The sequence below is a fragment of the Ochlerotatus camptorhynchus genome, unplaced genomic scaffold (genome assembly GCF_037179485.1).
Source record: "Ochlerotatus camptorhynchus isolate MF236.1 unplaced genomic scaffold, CSIRO-AGI_Acam_v1.1 ptg000083l, whole genome shotgun sequence".
Lineage (NCBI taxonomy): Eukaryota > Metazoa > Arthropoda > Insecta > Diptera > Culicidae > Ochlerotatus > Ochlerotatus camptorhynchus.
This window is the reverse complement of record NW_027040573.1, coordinates 104,051-121,382: the sequence shown is the minus strand read 5'-3', so window position 1 is coordinate 121,382 and position 17,332 is coordinate 104,051. Positions and strand designations below refer to the sequence as shown.

The window sequence follows — 17,332 nt, the reverse complement described above, 5'->3', positions numbered from 1 at the left end:
AATAAATAAGCGAACTGATAGAAAAGATGGAGCCCGGTGGGGGGGCAAGAAGGGTACGATGGGATTTTGTTGAACAGAAAGGTCTTATCAAGTCAGCTTGAGATGAAGGGTAAGCGTAAGAAAAAATCAACTTACAATCACTTGAGGAAAGTCAACTTTCCCTTGACGAACGATTTCTATCATGTGAACCATATGGAATGTATTGAATTCACTTGCAGGAACCGAAATTAATATTGGAATAACTTTGGCTTCTCTTTTGGATGCTTTTATTTGCTAGTTTTGCTGCTATTCGTCGTCGTCGTCGTCGCCGTCTTCGTCCAGGAACGATTCGAACTGCGAGAGTTTTATTTTTTCACTAAACTGTGTATGTTTTTCTGACTTCTTTCAGTGTGGTTTTTCGAGAGGGTGGTTGGGGTGAATGTTATTAAATTGATTAAACTCACACAAGAGAATGCGTTTTCTCCGCCGATCTGCTCTCGCTCTCTTTCGCTATGGCTCCCTACTACGCCACACTTCCACAAAACTTTTTTTTTTTAGGTTTTGGGTTTTGGGTTGGTTGGTCTTCTCCTTGCGGTATGTATTTATGATTTATATGAGATTCTTCTTCTTCTCGGTATGCCGCGGTTTGACTGGGAAGCAGATTTTCCGCCCGTTGCAACACCCACTACTTTAACGAGCGATAAATTTCCTCGCTTTCAACGGGATACTTTCTTCTACTGCTGCCGCTGATGCTTCTTAAGCTCAACTAGACGAGAAACAGTTTTTACTTCCTTTCGCTTCTTTGCCTTTTTACGATTTATAGATTTTTTTGCCGCTGCTCAAACTCACTTCACTCGCGATGCACTCTTCAAGTTTTTAGATTTTTTTTTTCGCCTGCTCGATATTTCATCAAAGACAAACTTCCCACTGCCGGATCACTTTTTCTCAGCACAATTTAATTGTTTTTAAAATCACTTTTTTTCGGGATTGTTTTTGCTGCTTTGCGAATTCTGCGGATGACGAAAGGGTTAAAATTTTAATGACCTACTTTTGGTGCTTTGGATAGACCGAGAGGGAATCAAACTTGTTTACGTACTGATCGTTAGCGGAAATGTTCGTGGTCAATGTTCTACAATATGTTGATGTTTATCTGGATTTGCAATGTTTTGGATTGTCTGGCAATCAGGAGACAGTTCCGAACAATTGCTAAACTTTCAAGATTTAACGTTGATTTTAACAAACATCTGCCGAATTTGGAAATCAACGTGTTCTCAATCGTCCATATTGTACAACAGCTGACCGCCTGCCTGCGAAGGATGGATTTACTTTTTTTTTAAATCACCAAATTGATAGGATCGCAACGATCTGTCAGAACGCCGGATCGCGCGACTCGCTTTGAAACACACGTTCTAGCCGAGCGTACGAATCTCTTGCACTTGTAGTTCAAAAACGCTTTGACTCTGCCGTTGCTGTCTGGGCCGGAAGGAGGCTGGAAAGAATTTTCACTCTCTCTGAACTCCCCCTCGAGAAGAATCAGGTGTCAACCTAGATTCCTCTGAAAAATCGCGATCTTCCACTTCTTGTGACGGTTTCCGAAAAACACAGACACAGCTTATAGACAGATAATTAAATATAACAACAAACAACAAGTGTATATGATCACGACTTAACTATACAAAACTCAATTGTAGACTAAAGCACGGACCGCACGTCGGTTGTTTTGTAAGTATGTAGTAACACACCGGGAAAAACGGGCGCTTCCGAACGACTTCGGAAATCGGTCCGTTTCTTCTCTTTTTCCTAGTTCCTTTCGAGTCGTACAACATGCTAGGAAAAGCCGATGCTCGTGTCAGTACAGCACACCAAAAGTCCCCTCACGCAAGCCGTGTACGTGTCGATGCGACAGTATGCGCCCACACACCGCGATGGTCCATCACAAATACACATGGCGAGAGGATAACACGAAGCAAGGAAAGCAATCAGCTCGTGCTAGAGCATGGCAGCACTTGAAACACGTTGCACTGAAAGGACTACGTACGGCGACGAGGGGGACAGTCAATCGACCCTTATCTACGAGAGCATTAACTGTGAACGAGTTGCATTATTCGAGCAGCTACGACGGCAATTTCGAGCAGTTCCCCTCCAAGCAATGCACTCACACAGCCCAAGTGGCGCCAACAAAGTAATACTATGTTGTACCGACACCGGTAGATCGAGAAAAAAAAACGAAAACAACCTGAAACCTTTCCACCCCCACTAGTGGAACCTTCCGCGAGTCCGTCTCTGCGCATGTCCATCACCCCTCGAGCCTGCCGTCGCTCGTACACGCTCACCCCCGCTAGTCCTCACTCGAAACAACAGACTGTTGATTCTGTTCGAAGAATTACATAATTTTCACCCCCGAAGCCCCATCACACATACCGACGCACAACTACAACCACCCTCATCGCATCCGAATTCGGGGCCCCAAGCTTCGGCTCCCGCTCGGCTCGTCGCAATGCCTCGACAACCGACCGACACATCTATACGACACATCGATACGACGACACGGTGACCTATACAGATAGCAGCATCCTGACCGTCGTTGCTCGCTCACTTTCCGACAGGGACTCGTCTGCTGCTGCACACAGAGGCGGGGTTTTCCTTCAAACACACATGCGCAGCACCTTATCACCTCGTCTTGCACACCTTGCACCCGCACTCGACCCACTCTCCCCTAAACACCCACCGTCCCCCCCACCACCGCACGTATGCAACTCTGTAAGTGTGTAATTGTCTTCTTCCGAACCCATCACTGCATCGAATGCGTCCACCGTCCCTTAGAGGAATCCAAATTCCAAAGTTCCATAGCCCAGTTCCACCCTTCTGCGTCGTCATTTCGCTCACTTCCATCCTAACCAGCTCGGACGATTAATCAACATCTGTTCCCGTAAGAAAAAAAAAAAACCCTGCATCGATCGCACCGCCAGAATTCAAATATTAATTACTTTTACTAATTGGAAAAATCGTCGCCCTCGTCGAAAACCGGATGTCGATCCACCGTCGACGTCGTCGTCGTTGGATTCAAAGCTCGCCGAAAGCAGCTGTCAGATTCGCTTTTTCACAGGACTAGAAGAAAAGTGCGACTATTTTTACGTCTTCAGATATTTCTCGTGACCTATTCTCTTCCAAACATCGCACCACCACCGCCACGGCCGCTCAACCATGCCGTCAGTGTGATTGTGGGTGTTTGTGTGTGTGTGTATGTGTGTGTGGGTGTGGAAGGGGGTTTGTGCGTGAGTTCGTGCGTAGTGGTGCATGACGAAATGCGTCCCGATAACACGAAACCGACCGCGGGGGGTATGAGAGAGTGTTTTTCAACCTCCTCCCCCTCACTAAATCCCACCCGATCAACCTGATTTTTCTGTGTCCTCCTTTCCACCACTACCTACTCTATGACTTCATTACGCTACGGTAGTCATTAAATAAATTAGCAAAGTTAAATTGAGAGGGAGATGTGGTGATCCTATCTCTTCGTCGTCGTCGTCGTCACAAATCGTCCCTTCGGCAAATCCATCAACCCTTCCTACCTCCTCACACCACCGGATGTATGTATGTATGTACGCTTGCCTGTATGTGCCCCGCACTGAGTGATTGACTGCGTGCGTATTTGCTCGGTTGCTTGGAGCTTTCCTCTCTTTTCTTTTTGATTTGCTTGTTTTCACTCCCTGAATTCTTCATCGATGAAAACATCCTGGACCAAGATGTTTAACCATCCACCCACGTTCGAAAAAAAAAAGTGTAAACTCACCAGATAAAACACGCCAGAGGGATCCCCCAGTCCGCTCAAACCTGCGGAACCGAATTTCGTCGAGAAATGATCTGGGCCAAAAGTGTTATGTAATCGCTTTTGATTTATTTTGAATGACACATCGTGTAAAAAGGCGACCCACACCCCATCGTTGTTTCCGATTTTTCCTCTCCCTCAGCTGAAGCTCAGCTTTGTACTGAAGAGGGTTGTTTTGTAAACAGGAAAACACAAGCAAAAACCGAGCTGGGTTTTCTGTGCCTCAGTGATTCTGAAATGGGAATTCCCCCGTACGGCTAGGTATTTACTAAACTTGTGAAGGGACTCTCTTCAGCTCCAGGTTGAGAAGTTTAGACATCGAGAGGTGAAAAAAAGATTAACTGCGGGTGGTTATCGATGTGAAAGGGGGATAATTAGAGTTTTTAAATTTCGGAGAAAAGTTCTTCAAAGTCATCCGAATTTGAAGAGGCTCTGGCGTTCAGTGGTGGGCCTGAATGCATGAATCTTGATTTGTATGTTGTGGAAGGAACAGGTTAATGCGTTAGTTCGACGGTATGATATTTTGAGCGGAGAGGGTGGGTTGGGTAAACTTTTTGAATCTGACTCCAACCGTGTTCAATTCGTCCGTGCCACTTTTTGAGGATCATGGATTTGTGTTAGAATTCTTATGTTAGTGTTAGAACAGATATGGGAAACATGAAAGTTAAAACAACACTCATTTCTCAATTATGCCCACACTTGAAATTAAGATTGAGCAAACCATGCAGAGCAACGTTTTCGAGAAACGTAACCATTTTTTGTGTTTGTTTGTCTTTACAAGAGATTTGATTATGTACCATTAAGTACTTGAGGATTTTGGAAGCTGAATCTCTTCAAATTTTCTCTGCAGCACTGCTCTACAGAAGCATCAACGTCAAATTGCGTATTGATTGGCATTCAGAAATAATGAGTCTTCTACTCCGTGGTACATTATCATAAAAACGAATTGTTGAGGAACGAAAGTTGACCGGTCTAGTGATCAACTTCACCTCATCGATCAACTTCTCCTCAACGATTTTTCGGTAAACACAGTTCGTAAATCTTCGGTAATTTTTTTGCTAATTCTTGGTAATCTTATTATTACATTGACGAGCTCTGTGAAATAAAAATTTACAGTACGAATTGTAAAATGAGGCGAACGCAGAATTTGGATATCAAATTACCCAACAAACTGCAAATTACTAACGGGTAGGGACCCAGTGAGGTGTTGGCGAAAATGGCCACCACCAAAGGGGAATTCACCGAGTTTCTACTTAGCAACTTTACCATGTACTACATTGATTTACAACATGTGAATTATGGGCATATTTCCCTCTGACTGTGCATTCCCCCTTCAATTTACCAACATAATCAGTTATTAGAGTTTACTATTAATTTAATCTTCTATTAATTTAATACAATTGAAAAAAATATATCAGGATAATCCGAGTCCCACGGCAATGGGGAGCAAGACGGTACTTATGGTTCTTACAGCATGGTGGGCTTCGCTACCATCGAGCCAGGTACATTTATTACTGTTTGCTTTGCATATTCATATTTGGCGCCGATGGTGCAGTTGAACATACCGCCGCTTCAAATCGAATGTTTTGAAATAAATCAAATTCAGTAATTTAAATCTCTCCGAGTATGCACACTGCCTTACGCAAAAAAATCATTAGTTAATCATTAAGTTCTGAGCAAAATTTCTAAACAGCATAATGATAATTCCAAGAAGGTTCTGAGGGTAGCTCCAAAATAAGTAAAGGGAAATTTCAGAGGTTATTCTAAAAATAATTTCAAGTGCATTCTCTAGAGAATTCCGATAGACTTAACACCCACGCACATTTCATCCGTTAGTGATTCGTTGCGGCAGAGTGACCCAGTGCTGTAAGCTCTCAAAATCAATTGAACATTTTTGATGAAAATTAGAAAAGCAGCTTTCCGCTATCAAAGAGGACCACCTTCAAATGGGTGATATCAGTTGCTTAGTCATTTTACGAAGGTTTGCCAGATAAAGTCCGGAATCAATTGTACATGTATTATTTAAAAGGAGGACTCCGGCTTCTGGATCCAGAAGCTAGATCAAAGGCAATAATCTTGAGAAATATTTTTTACAACCATGATAGTAATGGGGATAATTTTGAAGAAAGTTACATCATAAATCATCGAATCAGAAGAAAACTTACTAGAAATGCTAGGGAGTGGATAGAGGAAGGAGTCTTGATAAAGAGCAATTATAATCTTGAAACAACAAAGCTTTTGTATGGTTTCTTTATTGATAGGAATAATCATGTACCTACAATAGAAACCAAAATTCAATTTGATTGGGTAACCGTATGGGAGAACATAAGTTTTAACTTTCTGCCTCTTCGAGACCGTGAGAATTTGTTCGTTTTTGTAAACGATCTTTTTCCAAATAAGGAACAACTCAAGCTTTACAATATTGGACATTTTGCATCAACTAATTGTTAAAAATGTGATTTGTCTGATACCAATGAACATCGAATCAAGCAATGCACGAAGTTAGAAATATTCTAGGATTGGTGCAGCCAAATCATTATAGAGCGGATGAAGGTTAAGGTAAAGGATATCGAAGATATTCTTCAATTGAAGATTCAAAAGTTTCCAAAGCGGCTAAAAGCTGCTTTGTGGCTGATAATAAGAGCGGTTTTTTTAACTTGAGGTTTAAGGAGCCTTCTTTGCTTATTTTCAAAATAAAAAAAGAGTTAAGAGAGATGAGATGGAACAAACGAGTAATGGTTCTCGCTGAATTCATTAAATTGTTGGACATTTGTTGATATAAGGTTCCCGTTTCACCTGTGCATACAATGCCTTGGTTTTCTTTGCATGCATGTAACCTATAGCTCATACCGTAGTAGGCTGTGTATAAAAGAAAATGATTTACTTAGTTTGACAGTTGCACCATGACGAAGTGGCAGCGTATTCGTGATTTGTCCCACGCGCAAATGTCGCAAAAAGTCATTTCAATCGCCGTGGGAGTGTCCCGGTGGACCGTCAAAAGGGTTTTAGACCGAGAAAAGAAAGGACAACTATCCGCGAAGGTGGCCACAGGTCGTCCAAGGTCAGCTCGGGTTCCGAGGGTTATCGCTGCTATCAAAAGGTAGATTCGGGTGAATCCAGTGCGTTCAATAAGGAAAATGGCAAAGGAACACGGAACAGTTACTTTACGGCACGGAAGATCGTAAAGGAAGATTGCGGGGCGAAGTTGAGGGCACGGAAAAAACTCACATGACTACCAACCGCATCCGGGAGCTACGAGTCGAATGATGCAAGAAAATCTTGAACTTCCTTAAGCGAAAAAATCCGGTAATCCTGTTCACCGACGAGAGCATGTTTACCATCGATCCCGGATCAAATTCCAGAACCGACCGGTATATTAGTTCTCTTCCGGTAAAAGACGTGGCTGACGAGCACAAGAACATGTATCTGACCAAGCATCCTGCTAGCGTTATGGTGTTTGGATTCGTGGCTTCCGATGACAAAAAAATGGACCCGGTGTTCATTCCAGAAGGCGACAAGGTCAACACGGAGGTCTACATCGGGATTTTAAGTAAGTATGTTCTTCCGTGGGTCAAAGAACAGTACGGTCCGAAGCCAAATGTTGTATTTCAACAAAATGGGGCTCCGTGCCACACCTCAAACCGCACTCAGAAGTGGTTGCAGGAACATCTTCCGTTATGGGCGAAGGTTACGTGGCCGCCATCCAGCCCCGATCTTAATCCGATGGATTACTCAATATGGCGTGTCATGAAGGCCAAGGTCTATTCTAAACGCCAACCGAGTAAAGGGTGATACGGTCAAAATTTGGTCAAGGGAAAACGCGTGTAAATCGGTGAAATCGTTTATTTAAAAAAACAAATTAAATTTCTTTTTCAAGTTCAATTAGTATAAAATTCAGGAAAAATATTCAGTTAGGCTTCCGCTTTTCCAAATCCGAATTGCCGGGCCTTACGCTTGACCCCTGCCATCAGATTTTGTACAGCCACCTTGTCCACCTTCTTCGCCGCAGAAAGCCAGTTTGCCTTGAACTGCTGCTCGCCCTTAGCAGTTTTTTTGGTCTTCTTTAGGTTCCGCTTGACAATAGCCCAGTATTTCTCAATTGGGTGGAGCTCTGGCGTGTTGGGAGGGTTCTTGTCCTTGGGAACCACCTGCACGTTGTTGGCGGCGTACCACTCCATGGCCTTTTTACCGTAATGGCAAGATGCCAAATCCGGCCAAAACAGTACGGAACAACCGTGTTTCTTCAGGAAAGGCAGCAGACGTTTATTCAAACACTCTTTCACGTAAATTTCTTGGTTGACAGTCCCGGAAGCTATGAAAATGCTGCTTTTCAAGCCACAGGTACAGATGGCTTGCCAAACCAGATATTTCTTTGTGAACTTTGACAGTTTCATGTGCTTGAAAACATCTGCTACCTTTCCCCTTCCTTTTGCCGTATAAAACTCCTGTCCCGGAAGTTGCTTGTAGTCGGCTTTGACGTAGGTTTCGTCGTCCATTACCACGCAGTCAAACTTCGTCAGCATCGTCGTGTACAGCCTCCGGGATCGCGCTTTGGCCGTCGTATTTTGTTTATCATCGCGATTTGGAGTCACTACCTTCTTGTAAGTCGATAGTCCGGCTCGTTTTTTGGCTCGATGCACGGTTGTAGACGATACACCCAGCTTATTTGCGGCATCTCGGAGAGAGGGGTTAGGGTTTCGCTTGAAACTACCGGCAACTCTCTTTGTCGTCTCAGCGGCTTCCGGTTTTCGATTTCCCCCCGATCCAGACTTCCTGGCTGTCGACAAACGTTCCCCAAACACTTTAATTACATTTGTAACGGTTTATTTGGCAACTTTTAGCGATTTTGCCAACTTTGCGTGCGAGTAGCTCGGATTTTCGCGATGCGCGAGCAAAATTTTGATACGCTGCTCTTCTTGCTTGGACGGCATTTTGACAACTGAAGAGTGAATTCCAAAATCAAAATAGGAGCAACATTCTACACACACACACCTTCAAAATGAGGGGTGTTCAGGTTTTTTTAAATGCAAAATTGAAAGAAATACGTCAAGTTGATATTGACCAAATTTTGACCGTATAACCCTTTACAACAAGCCTCAGACAAACATTGACCCGTATCTGTAGAGAAACGGATCCAGACTACATTATTAGAACCTGCTGTGCATTCCGGAAGCGTGTGGAAGAAATTTTTGAGATTTTTTTTTTTAAATATTGACATTGCTCAACGGTGCAAACATTATCACGCATACGGTAGGTAGCTACTAGCATACTTTAGTATTGTGAACTCGAATTGAATGTTACAAATAATTATTTTAATTAAGACAACAAATTTAAAAAAAAAATCAAACTATATTTCTATAATTAGAAGAGTGTAATCAATGTGTTTATTCCGCTTCTCGCGTGACGCGTACCGAGTCAAGTCGTTTATGTCACCCAATTCCCGTACTCGAATAGAGTGGCAATTGTCGATACGAATGAACTCCGATGAACTTTCGGTGTATTCCCATAGTCGATGTATATCGACAAAACTCGGATCGGAATGATATTTTCATGCGAGTGTTGTCGATACGTCAGAAGCAATCGAGAACGTTTGAAAATCGTAAAAATGGAAGTGAAACGATAAGTTTTTATTTTTTATGCTTTTGAAAATATTTTGGTAATAAAATTATATTATTGTAGAGTCCGTGTGACAAACCAAAAGCAGCTTGTTTTCCTAGTTGATCGCATGGAAGCACATCCGTCGGTTGTCATAGGGTTAAATCATATATCTCGGCAACAGCTGAACCGAATTTTACGCAACAACAACCAAATAAAAGGTCTTTGGTTCCGAATCTTATGCTTCTTAAGGGTCAGATCTCACCATAGGTGGATAAATTTTGGTTTTTAGTTTCAATTAAGCAATATGATATATGATATGCAATATGACATATGATATGCAATATGATTAAGCAATATAATTGCAGTATGTATATGCAATCTAAATCAGTTTGGATATGTACAATACATTAATTTCAAGATTCTAGATTTGGTCTGCCTGTCCCAGTCAGCCTCGTAATATTCCGTCGTCACCGGGATTGCCAGTTCTCTCCAGTACAATGGAAGCTCTCGGCAACCCGACTGAAGGAGAGGACCCAGTTGACGAGATGGTAGAAGAAATTGAGAACGACAATCATAACAGCAGCTCTCGTACCGCACAACGCAAACTTTTTCCAGGTCAAGAAAACCAAAAAAAGCAGAAAACTCACAACTATTCGGAAAAACTTTCCACTAAACACCGGGTTTGACCACTGTTGGTTGATTCACACAAAAAACAGATATTCGAATTAACAACGTCAAACCTCCACCTCTCTCAAAAAAGGACCAAATTACATAACCGGTGGTGCTATCGAGATGGCACAGAAAGTTACTTAGAACCTTAAGCTATAATTCTCAAATGACAGAAAAACGAGTGCTCTATTGTTTTTATCCGTATCTATGATTTTATTTATTGAAAAAACTGATATTTATACCAAAATAAAATTACTGTTTTATCAGAAAATACTGCATACGTCCTTATCATAGCTTCCGCGATGAACTCTTTCAGTTTGACGGTTCTTGAAATGAACAGCACTTCGCTGTCGATTCATCCTTCCTCTCGATGCAAAATGAACATCTCGCGTCGTGCGAGTCGACATTCGGAATAGAGTGGGAATTGTCACGCGAGAAGGAAACGAGAATGGTCATCTCGATTCGCGCGAGAAGTGGAATAAACACAAAATACAAGTGAAGTTAAGAAAAAAGGCATGGATCATTCTCATTTGAGAAACGTTTTATATCATTCAATTGAGTGTAACCTATACATAAATGGAGCTCGGGTCGACATTCCTGCGAAAAAGATAAGCCAATCCGACACCAACTCTACCAACCCCCAATCCGATATTGACCCGACATTGACCCGACTTAAACCCAAGATTGACACAATATCAACCAGACAGTGAGTCGACATCGACCTTAAATTTGCCTTAGATTGATCCGTCATCGGCTCGGCTTGTCTGTTCGGCAAAATTTTGCTGGGTTTTTTTTTCCATACTCCACTGTCATATATCAAATGATAGTGAGTGATTTAATTGACAGTGACGATGAGGTTTGAATGAGAAAGGGGCTTTTCAAATGATGGGCATGTGAGAATTCGTTTTCACAGAATTGATTGAATGGTTTTTTTGAGGACCAACGGTTATGCCTCAGAACATCCCGGCGGCGCCGACTGGGATTGAACCCAGGCCTGCTGGGGTGAGAGGCAATCACTCTCACCACCACACGACCGGCGCCGCTTATTGATTGAATGGTTGTATTGGTTCATCTTCAATCGAGTGATATGAAAATTAACAGCACAGTGACAGCTTATTAAAATTTCTAACTGGCTTTGTTATGTTAGGTATGTTTACAGCGCAATTTTGCTCAAAAGAGAATACAGTAATAGATGTGCGTTCAAAAATTGTCTTATACCTTTGGTGCACAAAAACAAAACATAAAAAACCATTCGTTTTTGGGAGCTGGTTACTCATAAGCAATTTAGAATTTTTTAACGTTCTTTGGATCTTGATTTAGACTTGTAGAATGTTTTAAAACCTGCTGAATGTTACTTGAAATGAGAAACCATCATAACAGGCCCGAACACATACAAGGAAAACAATTATTTGAATTTCTTTTGGCGAGAAAAAAAATCATGATGTTTTATACTTATACTTGGTTCAGTACTTGAATAAGTTTGAACACTGCAAGCCACGTGTTTCTTTCATGAAAAATAACAATTACACCAACCAACCATTTGTAAACAGAAAAGGCTCGAAAAAACCATCACAACAATAATTGGTCACAACCAAAACAACATCGGAGACACCATTTCGTGATTCAAAGCAATCGACATGATTTTCTTTTTTCGCGGTTTGATCTAAGATAAAAAAAGGAAAAAATTTGCTCCCTGCTCTCCCCTCTAAGATGGTGAAAACTAAGCCAATAAAAGGGCAACAATTGTTACAGAAGGAAATAAAATTTTAGTGCTCTCTTGCCTGTTGACGCTTCTTGGCGTTAGCATTGATATTGTTGTGTTTTGATGCCGTGGTGACAAATTTTCATCCACAATCACGTAATATTCACAAATCTATTATCGTTGTTGGTTTTGATTGGGAGAGATGAGAAAGAAAGTGATAATATCTAGGGGTTTTGATCTAATTTCCGTTCTACTAAGCACAACCTGCGCTTTATCTCTCTTTTCTGAACGGGTTTAAAGAAAAAAAATGATTTTTTATGACAAAGATGACTTCTTAATTTATTCACCTTTCCATTTAGATTTGATAAAGAGTAACAAATTGGCCCTTATTACGTGTGTTACTTCACGGTGAAAACAAAGTGCAGTGACCGGTTGTCACTCACGATGAAGTGATTTCCGTGTAAATCAAATGGGAATCACTTCACTGTGAGTGACATGTCGTCACTTCACCGTGAAGTGATATCGGTAATAAGGGCCATTGTTGAGATATTGTTTAAAATCTAATACTGCTTCTTGATTCTAAATTCGTCCTACAAGTTTCAATTCCGTCCTAACGCATTGAAACGCCATTAGACTTTCTTCGTCCTACAGATAAACGTAGAAAAAGGGGGTTAGCAAGGAGCGCTTCTTTTGTATTGAGAACAATGATCGTAAATATTCATACAATGCGCTCTAATAGGATTTGTGTTGTAGCTAATGAACTAACGCATCGGAACAAACCTATTATTGATTTGTGCACGGTGAAATCATTGATACTACTGATCTTTTCTGATTGATAGAGCAGAAATGGGCGACTATGACGAAGTTGCGCTCTACCCTACCTATTTCACGTGCTACGAGAGAAGAAGTTTACATTTTGATGAATAATAGTTAAGGTCCTTCCGATCATGACATTTTCACGCATTTCAACTCTCAAACAAACTTGATCCCATTTTCATGAAATATGGTTCACGGCTGTCGTTCACGAATATGAGCACGGATTGTTTTCCGAGGAACCAAAAAAAAATTTCAATGTGTTATAATTAATTAGCTTGCCACGCTAGGCTTATGATTAGGAAACAAGTAGAAAATCAACTGTTGACACCAAACACAAAATTAAAAAAAAAAAAGAGAGAAGAGCTGACCGATTGGACGAGAAATTTTATGAATAAAATAAAATATTTAGGATACTCCAACAAAAATGAAAAATACAAGGAACATCGACTGGCAGAAATATGCAACGGCGGTGACAATCGGTGTCGAATCAATAGATGCGCTTCCACCATTGGAAGAATATCGATTCCTAGCCGATTTGATTTACAAAAGCTCACTGGAAGCACAAAAAAGAAAAGTTCCAAGTGCACTCTTTAAAAGGAGACCAGCCACACCTGGTTGGGACTAAGAATGCACAAAATGGTATGTAGAAAAATCTGATCCTTTCAAAGCTTTTCGTAGACACAAAACCTCCACTTACTTCGAGGAATATTCAAAGCTTGAGACAAAGCTGAAACAATTAATCAAAGCAAAAAAACGCGGTTATTGGCGCAATTTCGTCGAGGGACTCTCACGAGAAACCTCAATGAACACCTTGTGGAGAGTGGCTCGCAACATGCGTAACCGTTCATCTTTCAATGAGAGTGAAGAATACTCCAACCGATGGATATTCGATTTCGCTAAAAAGGTCTGTCCGGACTCAGTTCTAGCACAAAATATTCTTCGAGAAGCGTCTCCTAGCGCCGGCTCTCTGGATAGACCATTCTCAATGCTGGATTTCTCTATGGCTCTTCTTTCATCGAACAACTCCTCATCGGGAAGCGATATGATTAAATTCAATCTTCTGAAAAATCTCCCAGATATCGCTAAAAGACGCTTGCTAGACTTATTCGATTCCTTACTAGAAAACAACATTATACCGCCTGAATGGAGACAGGTCAAAGTAATAGCCATTCGAAAACCTGGCAAACCAGCGTCTGACCATAACTCATACCGTCCGATTGCCATGCTTTCGTGCATTAGGAAATTGTTTGAGAAAATGATCATTCGGAGACTCGATCACTGGGTCGAATCAAATAACTTGCTATCAAATACACAGTTTGGGTTCCGCAAGAGCAAAGGAACAAACGATTGTCTAGCGCTGCTTTCCACAGATATTCAACTGGCCTTTGCGCACAAGGAGCAATTTTTCTTCAGTATTCTTGAACATTAAGGGGGCTTTTGATTCAGTTTCCATTGAAATTCTGTCAGACAATCTGCACAGATGTGGACTTTCCGGAATTTTAAATAATTTCTTGTACAATTTGTTGTCAGAAAAGCAAATGAACTTTTCCCTTGGACAACTGACAACTTCCAGAATTAGCTACATGGGCCTGCCCCAAGGCTCATGTCTCAGCCCTCTTCTTTATAACTTTTACGTCAAGGATATCGACAACTGTTTGGCAGAACAATGCACGCTAAGACAACTTGCAGATGACGGTGTGGTTTCCGTAAGAGGTCCACATGCCGTGGACTTGCAAGGACCATTACAAAATTCCTTAGATAACTTGTCTTCTTGGGCTATGAATCTAGGGATCGAATTCTCGCCGCAGAAAACTGAACAGGTAGTGTTTACTCGAAAGCGGTACCCAGCCCAAATGCAGCTTAATCTTTTGGGCAGAAACATTAGCCAATCATTGTCTTTCAAGTACCTTGGGGTCTGGTTTGATTCAAAGTGCACCTGGAATGCCCATATTACGTATTTGAAGCAAAAATGTCAGCAGAGGATCAACTTTCTCCGTTCAATTTGCGGCACATGGTGGGGTGCTCATCCGGGAGACCTCATAACGCTTTATAAAACAACTATTCTCTCTGTTCTAGAGTACGGCTCTTTCAGCTTTCTCTCGGCAAGAAAAAGTCACCTAATAAAATTGGAACGAATTCAATATCGTTGTCTGCGTATTGCTCTAGGCTGTATGCACTCAACGCATAACATGAGTCTCGAGGTTCTGGCAGGAGTAACACCCCTCCAGAACCGTTTCTGGGAGCTCTCTCTCTCAGAATACTAATCAAATGCGGAGTGACGAACACACTTATAATTGCTAATTTTGAAGAAATTCTTGGGCTGAACACACAATCTCGATTTATGAGAATCTACCACCACTACATATCATCAGATATGTGTCTTCCTTGTTACACTCCAGACCGTGCTCACTTCACCAATCGCAGTTCCTCAATTGAATATGATCTGACCATGAAACAAGCAACTCATGGGATTCCCGATCAACTTCGACCTATTATTATTCCGCGTATTTTTACTGAAAAGTACCAACAAGTCAATTGCATGAAAAGATATTTTACAGACGGGTCCCGTCTCAATGGATCCACTGGCTTCGGTGTCTTCAATGAAAACTCTAGCGCCTTCCGCAAACTTCAGGAACCTTGTTCCGTTTTTGTTGCTGAGCTGGCAGCAATCAACTTCGCATTGGGGATGATTTCCAACATGCCCACAGACCATTACTTCATCTTCTCGGATAGTCTCAGTTCGATTGAGGCTATTCGGTCGATGAAACAAGGTAGGCACTCATCTTATTTCCTTTCAAAGGTAAGGGAGCAGATGTGTGTGCTGGTCGAAAGATCATATATGATTACCTTTGTATGGGTCCCCTCACATTGCTCAATCCCAGGCAATGAGAAGGCGGACTCTCTCGCAAAGGTGGGCGCGCAGGAAGGCGAATTGTATGACAGGCAAATTTCACACGATGAATTTTACCATTTAGTGCGTCAGAGTACCCTTTCGAGTTGGCAAACCGATTGGGACAATGGAAATCTTGGACGGTGGTTACATTCAATTATTCCTAATGTTTCTTCGAGAGCGTGGTTTAAAGGCTTGGGCTTAAGTCGTGACTTTATTCGCGTGATGAGTAGACTTATGTCCAACCACTACTCGCTAGATGCTCATCTCAATAGAATAAACCTCGTGGACAGCAACATCTGTCGGTGTGGAAACGGTTACGATGACATCGAACACGCAGTTTGGCAATGTACGGATAATGACGCCGCCAGAGAGCGACTTTTGAATACCCTCGAGGCCCAAGGAAGACAACCCTATGTTCCTATCAGAGACGTGTTGGCAACCCGTGATCTCTGCTATATGCAGTCCGTTTATGTTTTTCTTCAAATGTCTAGTATAAGAATTTAATTCCTTTTGTCTTTTGTCTCTCTTTATTAGTTTTTGTTTGTCTTGTCCCCCCGTCTCGATGAGTCTCATCGTCGCCCACTGGTCACCCACTATAGCCGGTCGAACTCCGGACGAAGCTAGAACAGCACTACCGTTCATACTGGCGACAACGCTCTGATGAGACAACGAAACCCTATCCCAAGCTCCTCCCCTGATCCTATCCTTCGAAAATGTACCCTTCTAACCTCGAGTAAGCCGCGAGTAATCGGCCCAACTCCTACTAGACATAGAATTAAGTGAATTTTGTTACACACCGTGAACAATGAATTATCGGCTCCGTAAATCTAACGCGATTGAGCCTTCCAAATAAACGAACTAGATAAAAAAAAACCAAAAATTAAAATGACTTCTGCATCTTTATATAAGACGCACATTTCTCTAATTCATTAGTTTAGTCTCAAGAACACCAAAAATCAGCCGCTCGGATTAAATTTCCCATAAAAACCATCACGTTCAATTAATTTTGAATCCCGACAATTTTGCCCACAATTGAAACCCAATTCTTCTGCTAGCTAAACAACCATAAGCATGGCAGACTGTTGCTCTAGCCTTGAAACACACTCCCAAGGAGGAAACGAAATCAGCAGCGGGAGTGTCGTTCAAGGCTGTGAAATCATCGAAAATTGTTGAAATCTGATATTTATTAGAATTGAAAATGGACCTGCCTTTTGATTGTATACCAGACCCTGCTGATGACGACGACGACGACGACGAAGACGATGGCGTTGAAAGCTCTCATGATTTGCTATATACCGACCTCCTCAATGAATGTGAACCATCAGACAATTGTTTGTACACTGGAATATTGGTTCCCCCGAAGTATTAGTTCACTTTGTAAACATGTAGATTAGGTAATGTTCTTATTTTCTAGATGAAAAAAACCTTATTACCTTTAAATTAGTAAACAATCTCATACATTTCAGTCTCGCTGTACGGATCAATTCAATGCATTCCAATTCACAACGTTACCAAATTTTCCACCAACGAATCCATGAAAGGAAACCCCTGGTTATATCCAATTCGCCATCCTTCTGCTTGACTGCACCACAAAAGCACCTCTCAGGCACTTCATTATCATAAATAATATTTTTTGAACATCGTGAAAGCAAGCATCATGAATTGATCAAAACAGATTAATCTTTCCATATCAAAAGATGCGCGCCTTCGATAGCCGCATTCGAGTGTCCCTAGTTACGAAGTTTTCCTTTTTGTCAATTTGTTGGAGCCCTCCATCCAGATACCAATCCAACTGATGGTGAAAGAAGACCAAATGACTGAACTGCTCATCGTCCTCGTTGACTATTCA

At 41.7% G+C, this 17,332-nt stretch overlaps 1 protein-coding gene across 5 annotated transcripts in view; it reads right to left on the bottom strand.

Moving 5' to 3' along the window:
- Positions 1-1,644, bottom strand: part of bru3 (bruno 3) — a 556,696-nt gene extending 555,052 nt beyond the window's left edge. For all 5 annotated transcript variants that reach the window (XR_010517464.1, XM_065218091.1, XM_065218093.1 and 2 more), the window contains exons 1-2: positions 1,306-1,644; positions 136-989 (exon numbers count right to left, since the gene is read on the bottom strand). Coding sequence is in view for 4 of the 5 variants with exons in the window: in XM_065218091.1 (XP_065074163.1) it covers positions 136-192 (57 nt within the window). In the remaining variant the exon portion in view is untranslated. The remainder of the gene's footprint in view (positions 1-135; positions 990-1,305) is intronic.
- Between the last annotated feature and the right edge of the window lie 15,688 nt (positions 1,645-17,332).